This window comes from Miniopterus natalensis, chromosome 18 (genome assembly GCF_054644295.1).
Source record: "Miniopterus natalensis isolate mMinNat1 chromosome 18, mMinNat1.hap1, whole genome shotgun sequence".
In the NCBI taxonomy this organism is placed as follows: Eukaryota; Metazoa; Chordata; class Mammalia; order Chiroptera; family Miniopteridae; genus Miniopterus; species Miniopterus natalensis.
Window position 1 is genome coordinate 42388061 of NC_142098.1, and position 20246 is coordinate 42408306.

The 20246-nt window shown below is 62.1% G+C and overlaps 3 protein-coding genes across 4 annotated transcripts; 1 reads left to right on the plus strand and 2 right to left on the minus strand.

Moving 5' to 3' along the window:
- Positions 1-1608: 1608 nt before the first annotated feature.
- ZNF446 (zinc finger protein 446) lies at positions 1609-10548 on the plus strand. Its single transcript, XM_087827042.1, has 7 exons — positions 1609-2159; positions 2234-2435; positions 2670-2764; positions 4061-4145; positions 4317-4425; positions 4546-5035; positions 5541-10548. The coding sequence occupies exons 1-6, from the start codon at positions 1662-1664 to the stop codon at positions 5009-5011; spliced, it is 1455 nt and encodes a 484-aa protein (XP_087683168.1). The 5' UTR covers positions 1609-1661; the 3' UTR covers positions 5012-5035; positions 5541-10548.
- On the minus strand, positions 5301-12146 carry SLC27A5 (solute carrier family 27 member 5). Its single transcript, XM_087827040.1, has 10 exons — positions 11462-12146; positions 10919-11128; positions 10428-10586; positions 8352-8476; positions 7382-7576; positions 7209-7299; positions 6400-6598; positions 6136-6233; positions 5841-5971; positions 5301-5767 (listed from the first exon to the last, which is right to left on the minus strand). The coding sequence occupies exons 1-10, from the start codon at positions 12141-12143 to the stop codon at positions 5591-5593; spliced, it is 2067 nt and encodes a 688-aa protein (XP_087683166.1). The 5' UTR covers positions 12144-12146; the 3' UTR covers positions 5301-5590.
- Positions 12147-13182: 1036 nt separating this feature from the next.
- Positions 13183-19327, minus strand: ZBTB45 (zinc finger and BTB domain containing 45). 2 transcript variants are annotated; one of them, XM_087827033.1, is made up of 3 exons: positions 19261-19327; positions 16068-17343; positions 13183-14287 (listed from the first exon to the last, which is right to left on the minus strand). In XM_087827033.1, the coding sequence occupies exons 2-3, from the start codon at positions 17341-17343 to the stop codon at positions 14031-14033; spliced, it is 1533 nt and encodes a 510-aa protein (XP_087683159.1). In that variant the 5' UTR covers positions 19261-19327; the 3' UTR covers positions 13183-14030. The 2 variants fall into 2 exon arrangements, with proteins under 2 accessions (XP_087683159.1, XP_087683160.1); XM_087827034.1 differs by lacking the exon at positions 19261-19327 and adding an exon at positions 19127-19172.
- Between the last annotated feature and the right edge of the window lie 919 nt (positions 19328-20246).

Consider the following 20246-nt stretch of genomic DNA (forward strand, 5'->3'; position numbering starts at 1 on the left):
GATCATCGCGAGCTGGCAGCTAGGGGTTCCTAGGTATCAGAAGGAACCAAAACATACAGGTAGATGCATTTTAGGATTCAGTAAATAAGTCATGTTTCAGGCACTTGATGTGTGGAAGGAAAACGGACCTCATCCCAGTCAGATTTAAAAAATAACACTGCCTATTGAGATAAACTAAAAATAAAGGCCACCTTACTAGTTCTGGCCCCCAAAGTAAGTAAAAGGTTGAGCACGTCCCATAAGCCTGGAGAAAAACATCATTTCGCAGTGCAGTACTGGCATCTGAAGACGTGTCTGACTCGGTATATAAACCATGGGGCAGTTTCCTCATCGGTGTAAACGGGTGCCCACCGGGAGGGCGCTCAGCGGAGGTCGAGTGAAGCCCCAGCACCCTCCTCGCTGGAGAAAGCCCGCGGATCAGGCGGGCCTCCCCAGCGGGACGCAGAGGAGAGTCTGCGGGGCTAGTACACGGCCCAGCCCTCGGCGCAGGGGAGGGGGACGCTCCAGCTGTTGCCTTGGAAACTGCAACAGGCGGGCGGGCGGGCTCTAGTGGTTACCAAGGGGACCACTAGGAGACCAGAAACATCTCAAGCACCGCGCTGGGGGAGGGGCCTGGGCAGAGTGCCAGCTCTGATTGGCCGAAACGTCACCGTCTCTCACTTCGCTTACCAATAGGCTCTCTGTCCGCTTTGCACATGCGCAGGATTTTAACGGCCCATCTGGGCATTTGGTGAGTCCTAGGACCCGGATGCAAAGAAGGATAGCCGCCAGTGAGGGAAGCGAGTCTCCCCAAGCTCAGCTACTCCACAGGTTTTTCTACGAGGACCGGAGCGGTTCTCAGTCGTGAGAGGCCTCTGAAAATGAGCCTCCGCTGGCGGACGCCGCGCCTGTCCTTGCTGCTGAGGCTCATGGGAAACGTAGTCCGGAGGGAGGGGGCGGTGCCTTCGGGGCAGGGGTCTGATTGGCCAGAGCTGCGTCGCCAAGGCAACGAGCGGGGTGGGGCGTGGCGTCCCGCGAAAGGTGGGAGGGGCCGCGCGTTGCCAGTGACCGGAAGTGGCCTCGGGCGCTGGCGAGGGGATTGAGGTGAGCGCGGGCCCGGCTGGGCGCGGCTTCTTCCACCTCCCAGGACCCGGACCCCCTCCCAGCGCTCGGGAGCCCCCGCCGACCTCCCCAGGCGCCCTGCGCGCCCCTCCCACCCGTGGTTCCGCCTCCGCCCGGAAGACTTCCCCCCTCCTTCCATGCTGCGGAGACAAACTCGGGAGTCTAGTCTCGCGGGTCGGACCGGGCCCTCGGGTGGGCGTGTTTCACTCCGGACCCTCTTCGGGGCCGGGCCCGGGTTGCGCTCTCAGGACTCGGCGCCGCCCGGGGTTCCGTTTCGCTTCGCTTTTGCTTTTCACACGCACGGTCCGGACGGTGCGAGTCGTCCAGTCAGCTGTGGTCGCGGGCACGGAGCCCCCGGGCCCAGCCGCACCCTGGGCGCCGACGTGCCGCCCCCGCAGCCAGCCCCGCAGGGCGCCCACTGCGGTCCCGGCGCCCGCCCGCCCGCGCCTCCCTGGCCGCCTGCCCCTCGGCCCCGGCGGCGCCCCGCCGCCTCTGGGGGCGCTCCCGCGGCGCACGGCCTGACCCGCAGCCCCCCTCTCCACCGCCCCTGCTGTACCCAGATGTCGGCGGCTTCCGGGAAGCCCGTCGGACAACCCGCCTCCACGCGCTTGTCCACGAGTCTGCCCTACCCTGGCGGTGGCCTCTTGGCCGGCACCCTGACCCCTCCTTTTCCGCAGGTCCCTCTTGGTGGTTCCAAGAAGACCCCCGGCACAATAATGCCCTCCTCACCGGGCCCCCCGCGCCGGCCCTCCTCGGACCCCTCGGCCACCCTAGGGGACGCTGAGGCAGCGCGCCAGCGTTTCCGGGGGTTCTGCTACCAGGACGTGGCGGGTCCTCAAGAGGCCCTGACCCGGCTTCAGGAGCTGTGCCGCCGGTGGCTGCGGCCGGAGGTGCGCTCCAAGGAGCAGATGCTGGAGCTGCTGGTGCTGGAGCAGTTCCTGGGTGCGCTGCCCCCTGAGATCCAGGCCTGGGTGCGGGACCAGAGGCCAGGCAGCCCTGAGGAGGCTGCAGCCCTGGTGGAGGGCCTGCAGCACAACCCCGGGCAGCTACTGGGCTGGGTGAGTATGGCCACTTTGGCTTTGTGGAGGGACAGAGGGAGACTAGAGCCCCGGTGACTTCCTCTCCCCCTCAGATCACAGCCCATGTCCTGAAGCAAGCAGTGCTCCCAGCGCCACAGAAGGCAGAGGACTCACTGGGGAGCCTCCACCCTCCAGGGATAGTAGAGCCCCTCAGGGCAGCCGCTGGGGAGGGGCCGAAGGATGCCCAGATGGAGGGTTCTGCCCAGCTCAGCTGTAGTGTAAAGAAGGAGCCTGATGCCGATGGGCAGGAGATGGGTGAGACTGGGGGCCTCCTGGCAGGAGTATGGACATCCACAGCTGGGGCTGGGACCCGGGAGGGACCGCAGACTGCAGAGCTGGGCCCCTGGGAGGCAGGAGGAAAGGGCTGGCTCCATGCACGCCAGGTGACTGGTACAGTGGTCTGCCTGCTAGCAGAGGAGGCTGCAGCACCAGCCCAGCTGCCCTAGCTCACGGGAGCAGCCCCTGACCGCTGTCTGCCTCACTTCCTAGCACCCGCCAGTCCCCCAAATCCAGCCCAGTCCCAAGAGGGGCCAGTTGGACCTGGGGGACCAGATTCTGCCTCCTTCCACCCACCCAGGATTCAGGTGAGCAACCCCAGGTGGGAGGAGAATGTCCTTGGTGTCCACTCTGTCCTGCCAGTTTTCCAGGCTCCTTGGCCAGCCACTGTTGTGCTCTTTGCCGCCCAGATTGGAGTTGGTATCAGGGTGCCCTACAGGTCCTGGGGGACAGAGGGACAGACTGGTGGTCTCCACAATTGGGAAGGATTTTAGAAATTTGGTTTATAGTGACAGGAACTGTTAGGGGTTTACTTCCACACAGAAAAGTCAGGGGGTTGCGGCTCCCTGCAGTCCTGAGCTGGCACCCGGGGATTTTCATGCTCCTGTTAAGGTGGGGAGGGGACAAGATGACCAATCTTGGGAGGAAAGCCGGAGCATCACGCAGCAGCCCCGTCTCCGCAGCACAGCTGAGGTCGGAATGCAGAGGCTCTCTGTGGGAAATGCCCACAGCTCCTTCTCTCCAGCTGGGTGTGGAAGCTCAGCTGAGGCCCCTGCTACCTGGAGTGCTTGTTTCTTGAGTGTGGGTAGCAGGAGTCCTGTCCCCTCCCAGCCTCTTTGCTCCTAATCCACTCGACTTGAGCATCCCAGTAGAAGAACTGGCTGAGATGAGCTTAGAGGCTGCAGAGTGCCCCAGGCACTGTAGGGAAGTGAGGCCAGTGGAGAGACAGGGCTCAGAGCCGCCTCATCTCCAGCCGGCACCCTCCTGGCTGTGGCGCTGTGTGGCTACCGCCTCCCCTATGGCTTGTCAGTGGAGACTACTTTTCCCAGCCCAGCAAAGCCTCACCCAGATGACGGGATTCTGGGAGGCGAGGAGGGCATCCCCCGGAAAGCCTGAAAGAGCTCACCTGTCCATACGAGGAACACAGCCCACCGCCCAGCCAACTACCCACATACATCACCTGCTCCCGAGGTGTGGGGCTGCACCTTCTATCAAGAGCCCTCCCGCAGCCAGGTGCCCACAGCCGGGAATGCTGACAGCCCTTCAAAGCTCCCCCAAAGAGGGCCTTTATTAGGAGAGGAGACTGGGGTGCCCTGAGTCCCCCAGGCTTTTGCTGGGGATACACTGCTTGAGGCACAGGAGTGGGGCCAGCTACATTTGTCCCTGCCTCCCCCGAAGCCCAGGGGTCCTCGGCTCAGTCTGTCCTGCCAGAACCTGGGGTGGGGCAGCCTTCGCCAGGTCAGCTGTTGGCCGCTCCCTCCCTGCCTGGCTTCCCCAGTACTCACACCCCCGTCTCAGCCTCATCTGAGCCTCCGGAATGGAGGCCGTGACCCGGGGCTGGGCGGGCGTGGAGGGCTCGGCAGTGACGGGCCACTTCCGGGCAGGAGGACTGGGGGCTGCTGAACCCGTCCCAGAAGGAGCTGTACTGGGACGCGATGCTGGAGAAGTACGGCACCGTGGTGTCCCTGGGTGAGGACCCGCCGCGCCCGCCCCTCTGCTGCGTGCGTCCCGCCCTCCCCCGTGCGCGCCCCCTCCTCCCTCCTTCCCAAGGGGCGCCCAGGCACCCGAGGCCCCCATTTGTGCCAGCCCCTTGCCCGCGCAGTGCCAGGAGTGGCGCCTGACCGACCCGCCCCGCATCAGGGTTGCCATCCCCCCAGCCGGAGGCGCGGGCCGAGTCAGAGCCGGGGGCGCCGAACAGCGCGGGGCCTGAGGGCCCAGGAAGCCTCCGCCCTGGTGAGTGCAGCGCCGTGTGACGCGGGACACCGGGTCTCAGGCGGGTGGTAGCTTGTCTGGCGCCGGGGGAGGGCGGGCCGAGGTCCTGCGCCCGGGCCACGGGGTCCGCGCCCGTCCTTCCCCCAGGAGGCGAGAGCGCGAGCCGCCCCGAGCCCCCGCCGCCCTGGGAGGGCCCGTCTGGGTCCACCGCGCCGGCCCCGCCGCCACCGGTGCCGGGTGCTGTGCGGAGCAAGCCCTACACGTGTGAGCAGTGCGGCAGCGGCTTCGACTGGAAGTCGGTGTTCGTCATCCACCACCGGACGCACGCGGGCGGGCAGGGCGCGCGGGCCCCGGCGTTGGCCGTCGGGGGCGCGGAGAAGCCGCTGCAGGGTCCCCGGGAGCCGGGCGCACCGCGCCACCCCCGGCACGCGCCCCCGGCAGCTCGGAAGAACTACGCGTGCGAGGAGTGCGGGCGCAGCTTCAGCTGGAAGTCGCAGCTGGTCATCCACCGCAAGAGCCACGCTGGCCAGCAGCGCCACTTCTGCAGCGACTGCGGCCGCGGCTTCGACTGGAAGTCCCAGCTGGTCATCCACAGGAAGAGCCACCGGCCCGAGGACCCGTGAGCGGCTGGAGAGGACCCCGTGAAGGTCCAGGGAGGAGGTGGTGACACTGCAAGTGCGGGTGGTGTTGGAAACTTTAAAAATGCCCAGCTGGTGTGGCTCAGTCGTTGAGCACCGTCCCATGCACCTAAAGGCCGCTGGTTGTATTCAGGACACATGCCCGGGTTGTAGGGTCTCTGAAATCAATAAAAACATTAAAAAAAAAAAAAAAAAAAAAAGAGGCCTTCCAAAGCTAGAGGAAACTAGAGTTTATTTGGAATTGGGGGGGGGGGGGCGGGGGGGCTTAAAAGAATCACTGATTCAGACAGAGGCCCAGATAGTGTTCTGATTAGGAGACAAAGGCAAGGGGTATCCATGAGAAAGGGACAGGGAACAATTACATCCATAGACGGAAGGCGATGCGATTGTTTTTTTCAGTCCTGCAGTCATCGTAACTGCTTGTTATCCTTGTAAACAGTTCTTTGGGGCATAAGGTTGACTAGGCCCTGTTTTAACATTCAAAAGGCTTGAGACATTTATTATTTTTTGACAGCGGTCGGCACTCGGCCCCGCCCTTCAGGTGTCCTGTTAGCCGGCCAGATGTCAGAGCTTCCAGGTGCCCTCACACACGGCCCGGTACGTCTCCTGGGTCAGGGGCCGGAAGGCCCGGGCCTGGTTGTCCAGCACAAACAGCGAGTCCGCAATGGCGCCCACGTCGAAGCCTTCGCGCACCAGCCGGGACTTCACCAGCTTGAAGGTGCCCGTGACCTCCAGGGTGTCCTGCAGGGCAGGGGCTGTGAGTCCGCCTGTGCGGCCCGCGGCCCGCACCTCCCCCGCGCGCCGCCCCGCTCACCTGCACGCGGACGAAGTGAGGGACGGCGTAGGCGGGGAGCCACGCGCGCGCGTGCTGGTACAGCCTCTGCCCGTCGAAGGCCCGGCCGGGGGCCAGCTGCACAGCGGCCATGCCCACCTTGCCCTCACACCCTGCGGGCACACGGGTCGCTGTGGCCGGCTCCCCTCGCAGCCCCCGCGGACCCTCGTCTGGCGCAGCCCAGCTCGCGGCCGCCCCAGCGGCTCCCCACCGGGACCCCGGGACGCAGAGCCCCGCCCCGAGCGGCTGGAGGCTTAAAGGGAGCGGAACCTCGCACCTGGCACCGACACGCCGTAGACGTTCACCTGCTGCAGGAAGTCCACGAGCGACAGCACGCCCTCCACCTCCCTGGTGGACACGTTCTCACCCTTCCACCTGCGGGCGGAAGCGGCTGCTTTGGGACCACGCCCCTGGCCACGGGGGGCCCCGCCTCTTGACCGCCATCCCCCCCGGGGCCCGGAAGTCCCGCCTCTTTAGTCGGCCCCTCTTTCCATCCGCAAGGGAGGCCGACTACTCCGCCCCCAGATGCCCCGCGCAGGACCGGAAGGTGTCCCCGAGGCGGTCGTGGAAGTAGAGGAAGCCTTCGCGGTCCACGGACAGCACGTCCCCGGAATTGTAGTAGACGTCGTCCGGCCGCCGCACCTTCCGCACCAGCTTCCGTTCCGACAGCTCTCGGGGCCCGCGGTAGCCCAGGAAAGGGTTGCGGCCCAGCACCCGCGTCAGCAGGAGCCCGGGCTCCCCTGGGGCAGGAGGGGGGGGCGTGAACCACGGACGAGAATCCCAGGAGCCTCCCAGCCTCCTGCTGGAGATACCAGCTCCCAGGGCCCTGCCAGAGAGAGACCCAGAGACAGACAGGGCGAGAGACAGACTCAAAAACACGGGGACACGGAGACAGAAGATGATACAGACGGAGCGAGAAGGTGGCTTGGGGAGCCCACTGAAAATAGGAAAAGGGCACCAAGGACGGACGAGGGACAGAGACAAATGGTGGCGGAAAGAAAGGGATGTGTCCAGGACCTTGCAAGGCCCAGGAGAGAAGACCCTAGCAGAAGGTCCAGGACAGGAAACTGACGTCTGGGAGGACGTGGCTTCCACAGAAAGCTCAAGAGAACAACTCCAGTGGACACCCAGACACAGCAGACAGGAGCTTGAGGCAGGGGAGCCCTACATAGCTGAGAGGCTGAGGGTCCCAGACCCTGGCCAGATGGGCCGGGGGCTTAGGGTTGGGGTGAGAACTGCAGGCACTACCAAAGATCACCAGCCTCAAGGCTTTGGGGAGCTTGTTCCAGGCAAGGAGAAGACGGGGTCTCTACCCTTCCCACACCAGGGAAGGTTCCCTGAGCCCCATACCTGGCCCCACAGGCACACAGAAGCCTGCTTTGTCTCTCACAGGCTCCGCAGCCTCCGTGTCAAACTGTACAAGCTCAAAGGGGGACAGCATCTGAGTGGAAGTGAGGAGGTGTCAGCAGAGGTCCTTGGCTTTCAGCTTTGATCAGGGTCACTGTCATGCCCAACCCACTCACTCGAAGGATGCAGCTTGTCTTGCCCACGGCCCCACAGCGCCCTGGATAGTTGACAAAGCCGGCGTTGCCTTCCGTGGAGCCGTAGACTTCAAAGATCCGAATGGGGCCAAAGCGTTGCTGGAAGGTCTCCCACACATCTGCCCGGAGTCCGTTGCCCATCGCCAGCCGGACTGTATGTTTCCTGTCCTCTTGTCGCTGCAGGGATGTCCCAAGGAAGGTTAGGAGGAGGTGACATCAGCCATGCCCAGGAACCCTTTCCTGGGAAACTATCTTGGGTCCTTACCTGAGGAGTTACCTGGAACGTGATGAGGGGTATATACCTAGGGGATCTACTAGGGGTTCTTACTTGGGAGTAGTTATCTGGCATCTGTACTTAGAAGGTTACCTGTAGATATTACCTAGGGTCCTCACCTGGAGGGATACCAAAGGTGACTGGGAAGGTTACCTGGGGGACTTTACCTGGAGGTAACCTAGGGCGTGATTTGAAGCTTCATCTTCAGGAGTTACCAGGGGGGCCTTCCTTGGGGGTTACATGGAGACTTTCCTTGAGGGCTTGCCTAGAGGCTTTATCTGGAGGGATACCTGGGTACCTTGCTTGGAGACAGTTACCTGGGGTAACTCACTGCTCTGTAAGGATGGGCTGGCTCACATCTAATGAGTTTTCCCTGAGCCACACTGTTCTAGGTACTTTGCATGTTTAATTCTCACATTAGCCCCTTGAGATGTTATCCCTGTTTTCCAAATGAGGAAACTGAGGCTAAGAGAGGTGAAGTCACCTGTTCAAGGAAGAAGCCATGATCCGAAACCTTGTGTGGGACTCATTATAATATGTGGTTCTTGTCTGGGATGTTTTACCTGAGGGATCTTACTTGAATCCTGTACCTGAATATACCTGAGACCTATACCTGGGAGACAGCTGGGGTTTTATACCTCAGGTGTTCACCATAGAGCCCTAACCTTAGCACCTCACCTGGGGAGTGTTACACAGGTACCGCAGGACCTCGCCCACATACTGGATCACAGTCACACCATGCTGCCGACAGTCATCCCAGAAGCAGGAGGCAGAGAACTTGGGGGCCAGGACACAGGTCGCTCCTAGGAGGCAGCAGAGGAAGGGGTTTCAGGTCATGCTTCCAAGCCACTGTGAGAAGCTGCTTTGATCTGTGCCCCCCACTCCCCCCAAACACAGGATGATACTAGGCTCATCTTGTCTCCCTGGCACAGCCAGGACTGCTTTCATCAGAGAAGCATAGGTGGGCCTGAGTTTGAATCCTATCTCCAGAATGTGTAGAAAGTTTGGTACCTGATACAAAGTGAGCACTGCTAAATAAGGGCTGTGAAAATTAATCATTCTTGATTATGATAAATGTTTTATGAATGTTTAACTGAACAGATGGATAAGTAGGTAGATAGGTAGATGGAAAGGCGAGTGGATGGATGGATAGATGGATGGATGGATGGATTTGAAGGATGCTCACATGGGTTAATGAATTTTAGGGGCTACTACATTCACTCTTTTTATGATCCCCACCTGTACAGCTAGCTGGCTCTGTAGAAGGCACTCTCCCTAACTCAGCCCTAATCCTCCACAAAGTCCTGCACCCAAAAGGACAATTGCTGTGTGCTTGGTTAGTAGCAAGTGTGTCTTTGAGGCTGTATTTTTGACAGGAAGGTAAAATATAAAATGGGCAGGGCTCTTGAAAATGACAGCTTTGTTTGCAACCCCTAACAAAGTGCCTGATTCAGGAAAGGTCTTCAGAGCTAGTAAAACCAGGGGGAAGGTTGGTAGAGTTTTCCAATTAAAGCTCTCAGTTCATCTCAGGCTGTCTAATATAGAATAACATTTATGAGCTGCCTCCAACATGATGAATTAGGAAGCACAATGAACCCCACCAAGGTTCTTGCCAAGAATAATCGAACCCAAGGCCCTGGCTGGGTAGCTGAGTTGGTTAGAGCATCATCCCAGTACGCAAAGGTTGCAGGCTCGATCCCTGGTCAGGACACACAAGAATCAACCAGTAAGTGCATAAATAAGTGGAACAACAGATCTGTCTCTCTCAAAACGAACAAATAGAATAATTGAACTGGATCTAACAACATCTCTAGAGGGAATTTCCAGTCTAACAGGAAGCACTGGGGAAAGAGCAGCAGGGACCAAACAATGAGGAGACTGACTGCAAAAAGGCAATTCAGTAATTGGGGAAATTTGAACATGAAGTGGGAGTCAGATGATACTGGAGTTGCTGTCAGTTTCAGTCCTTGTATGTTAGAGATACTCCAATAGTTAGGAGCAAAAAGGTACAGTTCTAGGATTTGTTCTAAAATAATCCCGAGAGAGAGGAGTCCATATGAAATAAAACTGGCAACATGTTAACAATTGTTGAGGCCAGGTGAGTACATGTGAGACTTTATCAAACTATTTGCTCTGCTTTTGTGTACGTTTAAAATTGCCCATAAGAAAAAAACAAAAAAAACACTTTTGGTTAGAGCATCATCCTGATATGCCAAGGTTGTGGGTTTGAGCCCCAGTCAGAGCACATACAAGAAGCAGCAGATGAATGCCTAAATAAGTGGAACAACAAATCAGTCTTTCTCTCAATTCAATAAATTAATAAAAAGCATTTTAATAAAATATAGAAAAGAAGCAGAAGTGAGAGGTGATAAAAGAAACTACTTACAGCAAAGTGCTGATGTTAGCTGAAGCTGGGTAGTGGGTACATGAGAATTCATGTAGAAATTTTTATGTGTTTAAAAATTTTCAAGATAAAACTGAAGAAACAAAAACCGACTGTGGCGAGTCCCATGTGAATTCCTAGTCAGGTGTCCAGGAGGCAGCAGATGGAGGGCTTGGGGAGCACGGCCTCACTGGACAAGAGCTCCGTGAGTGACCCAACACGCTCTTGTCGCCTCCTGACCGCCACACAGCCTTTAGGGACTAGCCCTTTGTCAAAGGTAAGAACCCAGGGAGCTGGAGAGGCCGAGGCCCTGCCACCCTGGCGCCCCGTCGGGCGCCCGGGCACAGGAGCGGCCCCAGCGACGCGCTCACCTAGCTCCAGGCAGCCGAGCACCCCGAGGACGAGCCCCATCACGTGGTGCAGGGGCAGGACCGTGTAGACCACGTCGGCGGCCGTGACCCCGCCCAGGGACAGCATCCCGCTCATCTGCAGCACCCGCTCGTGCGTGAGGACCGCAGGCTTCGGGAGCCCTGCGGGGGGGGGGGGGGTCAGCGGGCGGGCGCCGCCGCCGTGGCCAGAGCCGCACGGTCCTCAGAGGCTGGGCAAGTGTGAGGATTTGTGGGTAGATCAAGGAGGTCGGGCCGGGCCGGGGGTTCAGAGGTTGAATTCCGAAGCCCTGTTAGGGTTTCAGTGGCTGTTTGCTAGGAAAAGGCAAGGCCCTGGCGCTGGCCACTCAAGTGGCGCTCGGGCAGCGTCCAGGCAGATGCTCGGTCGAAGCGCAGTGCGGGTGCGGAGGTCAGGCTTGGGGTCAGGTCAGTGTGAGGGTTCAGAGGTCGGGGCTAGGGCCGCTGGGTGTCCTCACCGGTGGTCCCTGAGGTGTAGATAAACAGGGCAGGGCTCTTCCCCGTGACGGCCGCGCGCAGGTCCGCAGGCACGGGGTCCGGGGGCGCGGCCTCGAGGGCCGGGCCCAGCGCCCGCACCCCCGGCGTCGGGGAGCGGAGGCCGAGGTAGAAGCAGCGGACGTCCTCCGCCTGCAGCTTGGGAAGGGCCTCCTCCAGGCTCTCCCGGAGGTCTGCAGGGATGACCGGAGGAGGGACTGAGGCAAGGCCCACCTTCGAGGTCCCACGGGGCGACCCGAGACCCAGAGGTGGGGGAGGAGCCCACTGCCGGCCACAAGGGGTGCAGCCAGCAGACGGAGCTTCTGCGCCTCCCGTAAAGAATCCCACCGTCAGTGTTGCTCGGCGAAAAGGGTTGGGGGGGGGACCTCTGGTGCGCTCAGAATTGCTCCCAGCCGGCGGAGGGAGCGGGGAGGCGGGAGCTCCTTGCCCAGCCCCCACCGGGACCCCCTCCACGTCTGCCCAGGCCCAAGTGCCCTTCGGCCCCCGCTGGCCTCTGGGGCCCTCACCTGGGTCCACCACCAGCACCCGAGCTCCGGAGCTCAGCACCGAGTGCACCAAGGGCGCGCCGCGAATGTGCGGGTTTATCCAGGCCACCGGGCAGCCCAGCTTGGCCAGCCCCAGCCACAGGCCCAGCGCGGGAACGGCCTGCGGCGCCAGCATCAGGAGGGCGGCGGGCTCCCTGACGCCCCGGCCCGCGGGGTCGACCAGCTCCGGCTTCAGGGCCCACGCCGCCCGGCAGGCCTGCGCGTCCAGCTCCCCGTAGGTGACCGAGCGGCCCCCGGGGCCCGTCCACACCAAGGGCGCGCGGCCCGGCTGCGCCCGAGCCCGCCGCTCAAAGGCGTCCACGAAGGAGTCGGGCGGCTGGCGGCTCAAGCGCGCCTTGATGGCCAGGCCCAAGCGAAGGATCCGGACGACGAAGGCCACGTCCGCGGGCAGCCAGCGCAGCCCCGGGGGCGGCCGTGCGGGCAGCAGAGCCAGCGCGAGGGCCGCGGCCGCTAGGCTCAGCCAGTGCGGCATCCAGGCGGCGAGCCAGGGCCGCGCCAGCACCGCCAGGCCCGTCAGCGCGCAGCAGGCGGCATCCCCCAGGAGCCAGCGCAGCGCCGGGGCCGCGGCCGCAGGCCACGCGGGCCGCCCCAGGCGCAGCAGCAGCAGCAGCAGCAGCAGCCACAGGCCGGCCCGGGCGCCCATCGCGCCAGCTCCGTCCTCAGAGAACTGCCCGCGGACCGCTCACCAGCGACAGGCTGACGCCTCGACCTCTGGCCCCTGGCGATGGCCCAGGTGGGTATTGACAGCCTGCTGCCAGCCCCAGGACTCTGCCCCCAGGCCGCCTTTTTATTTTTGTTACAATTGACATTCAGTATTAGATTAGTTTCAGGTGTACAGCGCAGTGGTTGGGCATTTATATACCTTAGGAGGTGGCCCCTCCATAAACCTAGTACCCAGCTATTACAATACTGACTCTATGCCCTATACTGTACTTCACATCTCCCTATTTTGTCACTGACAATTGTCACTGTTAGGGGGTTTGCCAAGTGTGAGGCTTGTTGAGAGTTAATAACAGATTTATTGAAAACCACCTGGGTGCCGGTGGGGTGAGGCTCGATGGGCAGTCACCACCCCCGGGGAGGTAGAGCATTTTTTATAGGGCTCAGTCCCACCGGAGGCAGAGCGGGGAGTGGGGTTTGGGTAAAGAATTCAGTCTTGTTTGTGCCTGGAATCGGGTACAGGTGTTCTCACTGGTCGCTTGTGGTTTGGCAGGGCTTGTGCTCATGTGGTTTGTAGGTTGCCAAGTTCCTGCTTCTGTGACTGGTCATCCCAAGATGGGAGTTTTGGACTGGTGTCGCCAGAGACCTTAATAGTTACTTCTTAAGCCCTTCACCTTTTTCACCCAGCCCCCAACTCTGTCCCCAGCCTGTCTTGCCCCTGCCTGTTTGTTTAGCTCTGCCTGGCACTCTGTGGCCCCTCTGCCTCTGTGGACACCTGCTGTGGACCAGGCACCTGGGAAACAGGCCAGGGCCACAGAGTCAGCAAGGCCAGTGGGCTTCAAGCACAGCCTGCTGCTCTTCACACCTCACCTGCAGGTTCTCCAGCAACATCCACTTAATCCTCAGGGATGTGGGGCTTGGCCTGACTGAGGCTCTAGCCAGGTTTACAGTAGGTGCTCAGTAACTACTGAAAGGAATACCTGCAGTGTCTGAATTCAAATCCAGCTCTGACCCCCCCCCCATACCCTTGGCATCAGTGGGGATCATAGGCATGGTGTGACCCTCGCCTCTGGCAGGCAGTCACAGGGGAAGCTCAGAGGCGCTGCCATTGGCCCAGGAGCTGGCAGGTCCTGCTGAGGCACCATCCTCCAGGTCAGACCCGCCCCTCAACCTGCCCCAAGTTCTTAGGGCAGGACGCCCAGTGCGCTGGAGACAGGAGAGGGACAACCTCCCTCTGGGGTGCCAGCCAAACTAATGCAGGGCTTGGTGACACCAGCTCACCACCACCAGTTTTGTGTTTTTTGGATCCTCGCCCGAGGATATTTTTTCCATTGTTTTTCAGAGTGGAAGGGAGACAGAGAGCTCAACTTTCCAGTTTGGGCCCATGGGCCAGTCCTTTATTACACAGTCTGTGATGGGTCCATCTGAGCGACCCCTTAGGTGCTAGATGAGGGGTGGCTTGGGGTGGGCGCCAGGGATCTCGCCCAGCCTGACACCGGAGGAGGGAAGCAGCCCTAGACCCCACCCCACTGGGAAGGCTGCGGTGTGTGAATCGGAATTGGAGCCACGAATCTTGAGCCCTGCCCCAAGTCTGATGATCCAGTTCTCAGGGGTGGTCGGGTCGCCACTACTTGGAAGGGTCTGAGTATGTGGGGGTTTGGCCCTGGTCGGTGGAACACGGGTAGTACCTGCGCTCCGGGGTCAACGTGGTGGTCTGGTTGTGGTCAGGGTACCGTGGTGGTTTGGCCCGGCTGGTGGGGATGTTAGGGGTCCTGCCGTGGGCATGGCTTAGCCCCACTGACTGAGACCCCCACAAAGGCCGTGAGGGACCGTGGAGGCGTGGTCAAACCCGCGGAGAGCCTGGCTCGGATCAGGGCGCGGGGTGTGCGGCCAGGTGGCGCTCCAGCAGCGTGCGGTGCGAGAAGACCTTGCCGCAGGCGGGGCAGGGCGCGCGCTCAGGCCGGTGCGTGCGCATGTGCACGTTGAGCGAGCTCTTTTGTGTGAAGCGCTTGGCGCACACAGCGCACTGGAAGGCGCGCACGCCCGTGTGCGTGACCATGTGCTTCAGCAGGTAGTCGCGCAGCGAGAAAGATCGCCAGCACACAGCGCACTGGTGGGGCTTCTCCCCTGTGGGCCACAAGGGACACGTGTGTCAGCTGGAGACTCCCGGCACCTTTGCCCAGCAGGGATTTCCCTCCCCTCCGGGAATAATCATCACCCCGGAATTCCCGTGCCAGACAGGGAAATTCCGGGACCACCCTTCACTCCCCAACCATACTGCCTTAAAGGGACCCCCACATATGGCCTGGTACATCCCCTTCCCTCTGCCCAGCTGGGACACCCCTCTCCCAGACCCTTACCATCACACCAGGATACCACTGACTGTCAAGGGCATTGTTGCTCAATGGGACTGGCCTCTCAGGTGTCCCGTGCCCACATCAAGGGACCTCCTCTCCACCCATTCCTACCATGCCCTCAGAGGATTCTGAACTCTCTGATCTCTGGCCACTGTTCTGGGGACAGTCTAGCAAGGCCCAGCACCCTTACACTGGAAAAAACCTGGGCATACCTACCCCCTTTCTGCTGGAACCCTGGTTGCCCAGACCCCAACCTGCTGGCCACTATGATGTCCCCGGGGTGACAGAGCAGGCTGACCCCCTCACATGGATCAGAGAAGAGGAGGTAGGCTGTGTTTTGGCACTTAGAGTCATTCGGTATAAACAAAGAGGCTTTCTTAGCAGCAGGTGGCTGCAGGGCAGTGCCTAGGAGGGGGTTCTCCCAAACCAACCCGGCTAATGCCACACAAAGTTGGCACATCTTGGCTGGTACTACCTTGGGGCGCCTGCCCTCTCCCCTTCCTCCTCAAGGGAAGAGATTTTAAACTGTAAATCACATCTCAGATCTCATATCCCATCTCAGAACATTGATGCCTTCCCCACCATTCACAGTGAAATCCCAATTTCCTGGCCCAGCAGAGCTCCCAGGCCACTCCCACTGGCATTCCAGACAAATCTCTGCTTTTCTCCTGTTTTTAACCCTCACCCCAGGGTATTTTGTTCATTGCTTTTCAGAGAGAGAGGAAGGGAGAGGGAGAGAGGAACACCAATGTGAGACACGTCGATTGGTTGCCTCCTGCCCCATTGAACCTGCAACCAAGGTACATGTCCTTGGCCAAAATCAAACCCAGGACCCTTCAGTCCATGGGCTGATGCTCTAACCACCGAGGCAAACCAGCCAGGGAAAATCTTTGCTTTTCTTAACATCAAGCTCGGCCTTTGGCATTCCACACCCTGGGGAGCAGCTGCACCATCCCTGCGACACTCATGACCAGCCAGCCGCCCCCTTGGACCCTCGCTCCACAATCCCCACACTCCTTACTTCTCCCCCAGCCGCTTTGGAGCCACTTCCCTGACATGCTGAGGTCGAAAAGGACCTCCCTGCAGCCTTGGGGAGCTCTGTGTCGCTCCTCCAGCCCTGACCAGGCCGCCTCTCTGCCTGCTTCCCACACTTTCCCAAGGCATGCGAACCACCCTCTCTTACATAGTCAGTCACTGGACCCAGCAAAGCTCGGGCAGCACTGCTCCCCCCCCTGGCCGTGCCCCACCACCAAGCTCCACCCCCACTGCCCATCCCCAGCGTCAGCTCGGCTCTACTGCCAGTTTCTAAAGGCTTTGGGTAGGTTCCTGCTCCACAACCCAGCCTTTGGGTACACCCCACCCACCAAAGCGCGATAAAGGACCGGCGAGGGTGCCTGCTGCCCACACACGGAGCACTTGGGGGCTCAATTTCCAGGTTCCTCTGGAGTCACCAAAGAGCAGCAGAGCCGAGCCACCGCCCGCCCAGTACCCAATCCTGCCTCACGTTTGAATTTCCAATGACCCGCAGGCTGAGACCCACCCTGGCTCACCGGAGTGGATGAACATGTGCTTGGTGTAGTTTTTCCGCGAGCTGAACGTCTTGCGGCAGTGACTGCACTCATAGGCAGGTGGCTCGGGGCCCGCGGTGCGAGCGGGGGGACCCAGAGGGGCCGGGGCGGGAGCGGCAGGGGGGGCCGGGGCCTCCCCCAGCGTCGCGCTGGGCACTGCCTCTGGCTGGAGCGCTGGGTAGAAGGCGGCTGGGGGTACAGGGGCTGACCCTGAGGGTGCCGGGGGGGGCTGTGCTGGTGGCCCTGGAGCGCCCAGATGAAAGGGGAAGAGGGCTACAGGCGGCCCTGGGGTCTTCACGGCAGGTGGGCGGGGTCCGGACAGGACGCAGTCAGGTGGGGACGGGGCCTCTGGGGGACAGCCTTCCGCGGCTGTGCTGTCCTCCTCTTGCCACGCGGAGACATAGCTGTCCGCGAACGCGTCCTCAGCCGCCGAAGGCCCCCGAAGGAAGTCCCTCCCAGCGCCGTAGTCCGAGAGGCCGGCGGGCGCAGGGGGCTCCTCGCGCACGCTGTCAGCCGCCGCGGCCAGGAAGCCCGCACTGCAGTCAGGAAAGGAAGGGGGCGCCTGGCCCTCGCCTGGGCCACCGCCCTCCCCGTCCTCCCCATCGGTCTCCTCTTCGGTCTCCTCCTCCTCGTCGTCACCGCCCTCCTCTGGGGCCGCAGGCAGGGCGGGGTCAGCGACGGGCCCCTCCGCTTTGGCTGGCACGGGGGGCGCCGGCAGCTGCAGGCGCGCGGGCTGGCGCTGCTTGCGGGAATGCGCCGCGCCGGGATGGCCCAGGGGGCGCGCGGCCAGCAAGTGGCGCAGGCGGTGGCGCAGCTGCGCGGGCGCGAGCGGCGGGGGCACGGGCGTGGGCAGGGGCGCGGGGGTGCCTGGGGCAGGGGCGCGGGCGCGCGCGATGATCTGCGTGCACTCGTCTATGACCGTCTGGATGCGCAGCACCGACGCGGCCGTGAGCACCTGCAGGGCTTCGCCCTGCGCCACCACCAGCGAGCCGCTGTAGAGGAACTCCACGAGCTGGCGCACCGTCTGCGCGGGCACCACCGGCGGCACGCGGATCTCGGAGTGGCCGAGCAGCAACTTGTCCTGGAAGAAGGGTGAGCCCGCAGCCAACACACAGCGGTGTGCGCGCAGCGAAGCCTCGCGGATGCGCACTGTCACGTCGCAGAAGTGCCCACCCAGCCGCTGCCCATTGAGGGTCTCAAGCAGCGAACGGGAGAAGTTCTGCAGGTGGATGTGATGCACCGCCTCCGCCGCCGCCATCTACACCGAACGAGGGGGGTGAAGGGGAGGTCAGCCAGGGACGCCCCTCGACCCTAGTGTCCCTGTCCCTTCAGCCTTTGTCGCAGGACAGGGCCCAAGGGCGAATCTCAGCCCTCCCCAACGGACCCTTGCGGCACTCCGCCCAGCACACAGGACTCAGCGTGACCTCCCCCTACACACTCCACACCCTCCAGGACTTCTGCGTGTCTAGCCATCTCCGCAGTTCCCTGCAGACCGCTGGGAGAGGGGCAGGGTTATCAAAGTACCTGCTGCCTCCCCACCAGTGCTGCTCACTACCCAGGGGAGGATCCAGGGCTGGCTTCTCTGTCTTGGCCCACCCCCCCATCCTTCCCCCAAATCCAATACCTATCAACCTTCCCCACACACCCCTCTAGGGGGTAGCCCTGTGAAGAAGAGGGCAGAGACCAGCATCCACAACTGGCTCACTGCTCACCCCTACAGCAGCAACTCCCTCCACTCCTGGCTTCCTTTAGGTCTGCTCCTGCCACACAGCCCAACCTTAGAACATCCAAGGCCCTGTGCACACCCTTCTGCTGCCTCAGAACCGGGTTGTTAACCAGTGTACACGGAGGTCTTCACAGAGTGGGGTGGCACAACGTGAACCCTGGACTAAGCGATCAGGAGTGTGCATAGTCACAAAGGATTCAGAGTAGGTTGGACATTAGCCTGGCAGGTGCCCCACGAGAAGAAAACACGTGGTTTCTGGCACACTCCATGGTGCTTCTTGGAATATGGATGGGGCCTGTGGGCACAGAGAGGGGATCTGTGTGGCCTGCACAGGGGTGTGTGACTGGGCGGGTGCAAGTGGAGCATGGCTGAGCAACCCGGATGCTTGTCAAACTGTAACCTCATAATCCCAGCATTTCCCACTCCTGGGCACCAGAAAGAGGGGTTATCACCCCCCAAGGGACTCTGGGAATCTGAGAAGCTCTGCTAGCTAGTTCACCACCAACTAGGCTCCATGCTCACTCAGCCTCAGTTTCTCCTCTATCAAACACGAAAGGGATACCTGGCTCATCCCACACCCAGGCCACACATTTCCAGTCTAGGGTCGGAGAGTCGGGACCAAGCCCCACAGCCCCAGAGTGAGGCCTGCCTTAACCCTCAGGGCCTACTGAGGTCTCAGACTCACCCCCGCTGGCTCTTTAAGTCCAAACTAACTTTGCTGGAACCAAAGCCCCCACCCCGTTCCTGTACGCCCCACATCTGACCCCTCAGATCACTTCATACACCTCCACTGCCCTCCACACCGCTGGCTTGGGCTGATGCAGTGACCTCCCCTGGTCCCCCACCTCCCGGTCTATTCCCCGGGCGACAGCCAGAGGGAGCCTGTTCACTCCTAACGCGGGGACCCTCCTCTGGTCAAAGACCACCGAGCGAATTCTTGGCAATGCCTCCAACAAGCCGAGTCTGCACGTGCCGTTGCCTCTGCCAAAAGCATCCCTCCGCTTCCATTCCCCCGGGATCTGAAGGACTTCAACTGTGCGACGAGGGGTTGGGGCAGAAACCCGTGTATCAACCCGCTGGGTATCCGCCCCTCCTTTCCCGATCCACCCGCGCCCTGCTCCCGGACAGGCCCCGACTCCTCGGTCCAGAGGCGGCAGGGCCTTCCGGGCGCCTCGGAACAAAGGCCGCCTGAGGACGCGGCCCCCAGGCCCTCCCTCCCGGCCCGCACCGCGTTCCCGCCGCCACGCCTGTGCCCGCGCCACACACGGAGCCCGACCGCCCTCTCCCGCGCTCGGCGCCGCGGCGCGCACCCTACCCTGAGCCCAGAGCCCCTCCGGTCCGCGCCGGCTGCACCCGCAGCAGCCCGCCCCGACCCGGGTCTCCTGCGTGCGCGCCCCGCCCGCGTCCCGCAGCGCCCCCTCACGTCCGCAGGGGGCGTTCCAAGCCTACCGCAGGGGCCCCGCCCTTCGCGCGCCGCGGCCTCCCGCGGGCCCTGCGGCAGGAGGCTGCCCGCCCGACTCCACCTCCTGCTGCTCCTCGGGCGCCGGGCGCGGCCTTGGCCGCCTCGGGCTTACCATCGCCGAGGCCGCACTTCCGGGCCGCGACTTGGGCGGAACCGAAGTCGGCAGCCGCTGCGGCGCTGGGAAGCGCTAGACGGGAGCACGTTTCCGGTGTTTCTATGGAGATCAGCCGCCGCCGCGAGGCCGTAGAGACGGAGGAACCAAAGTCGCGGACGCTCGGGTTCTCTGGGCCGCGGCACGCTTCCGGCGTCGCCCTGGAGACGGGGCGGAGGCGGGGCCTGCACGGTCTGTCTCGGGCGGGCGGTGGAGCGCAGCCTGGAAGCGTCGGGAGGCGCCTGGGCCGGAGCCCGCGCTCGGCCTGAACCCCCTGCGACCCCGGGAGGAGGCCGCCTGACCACACGCGTGCGGGCAGGAGTAGGGCTCGCGAGTGCGGTGGGGGAGGGGGCCCCGCCCTGGCCTTGGCACCCACCTTCTGCCCCGCACCTGAGCCTGCGCCCCAGGTGGAAGGTGGACGTGGCTGATTGGACGCCCTTTACGGACCCCCTCCTGCCCCAGGCCCACCTGCCCCAGGGCGAGTCGTGACGAGTAAATGAAGGCAGCGCCCCGCGGCCCGGAGCTCAGAAAAGAGAGGGAGAAAGATGAGTGGTGCCTCTGCAGGACGGCGGTGGGCAGCCAGACCCCAAGGACCCGAAGTCACAAGGGGCAGAGTCTGTGGGAACATCTAGGTCTACAAGGGCCTTGACGGAGCTGGCTTGGCTTTGTGCTCTGCTCATGGGGGCTGGAGGGAGGCAGGAGGGCCAGGACCTCAGCAGATCCCATGCCTCATGCAGCAGGCGTGGAGCCCAGCGTCAGGGTGCCTGACTTCTCAGCCTCCGTGTGGGGACAAGGTCAGAGTGCCTGCTTGCCACAGCTGTA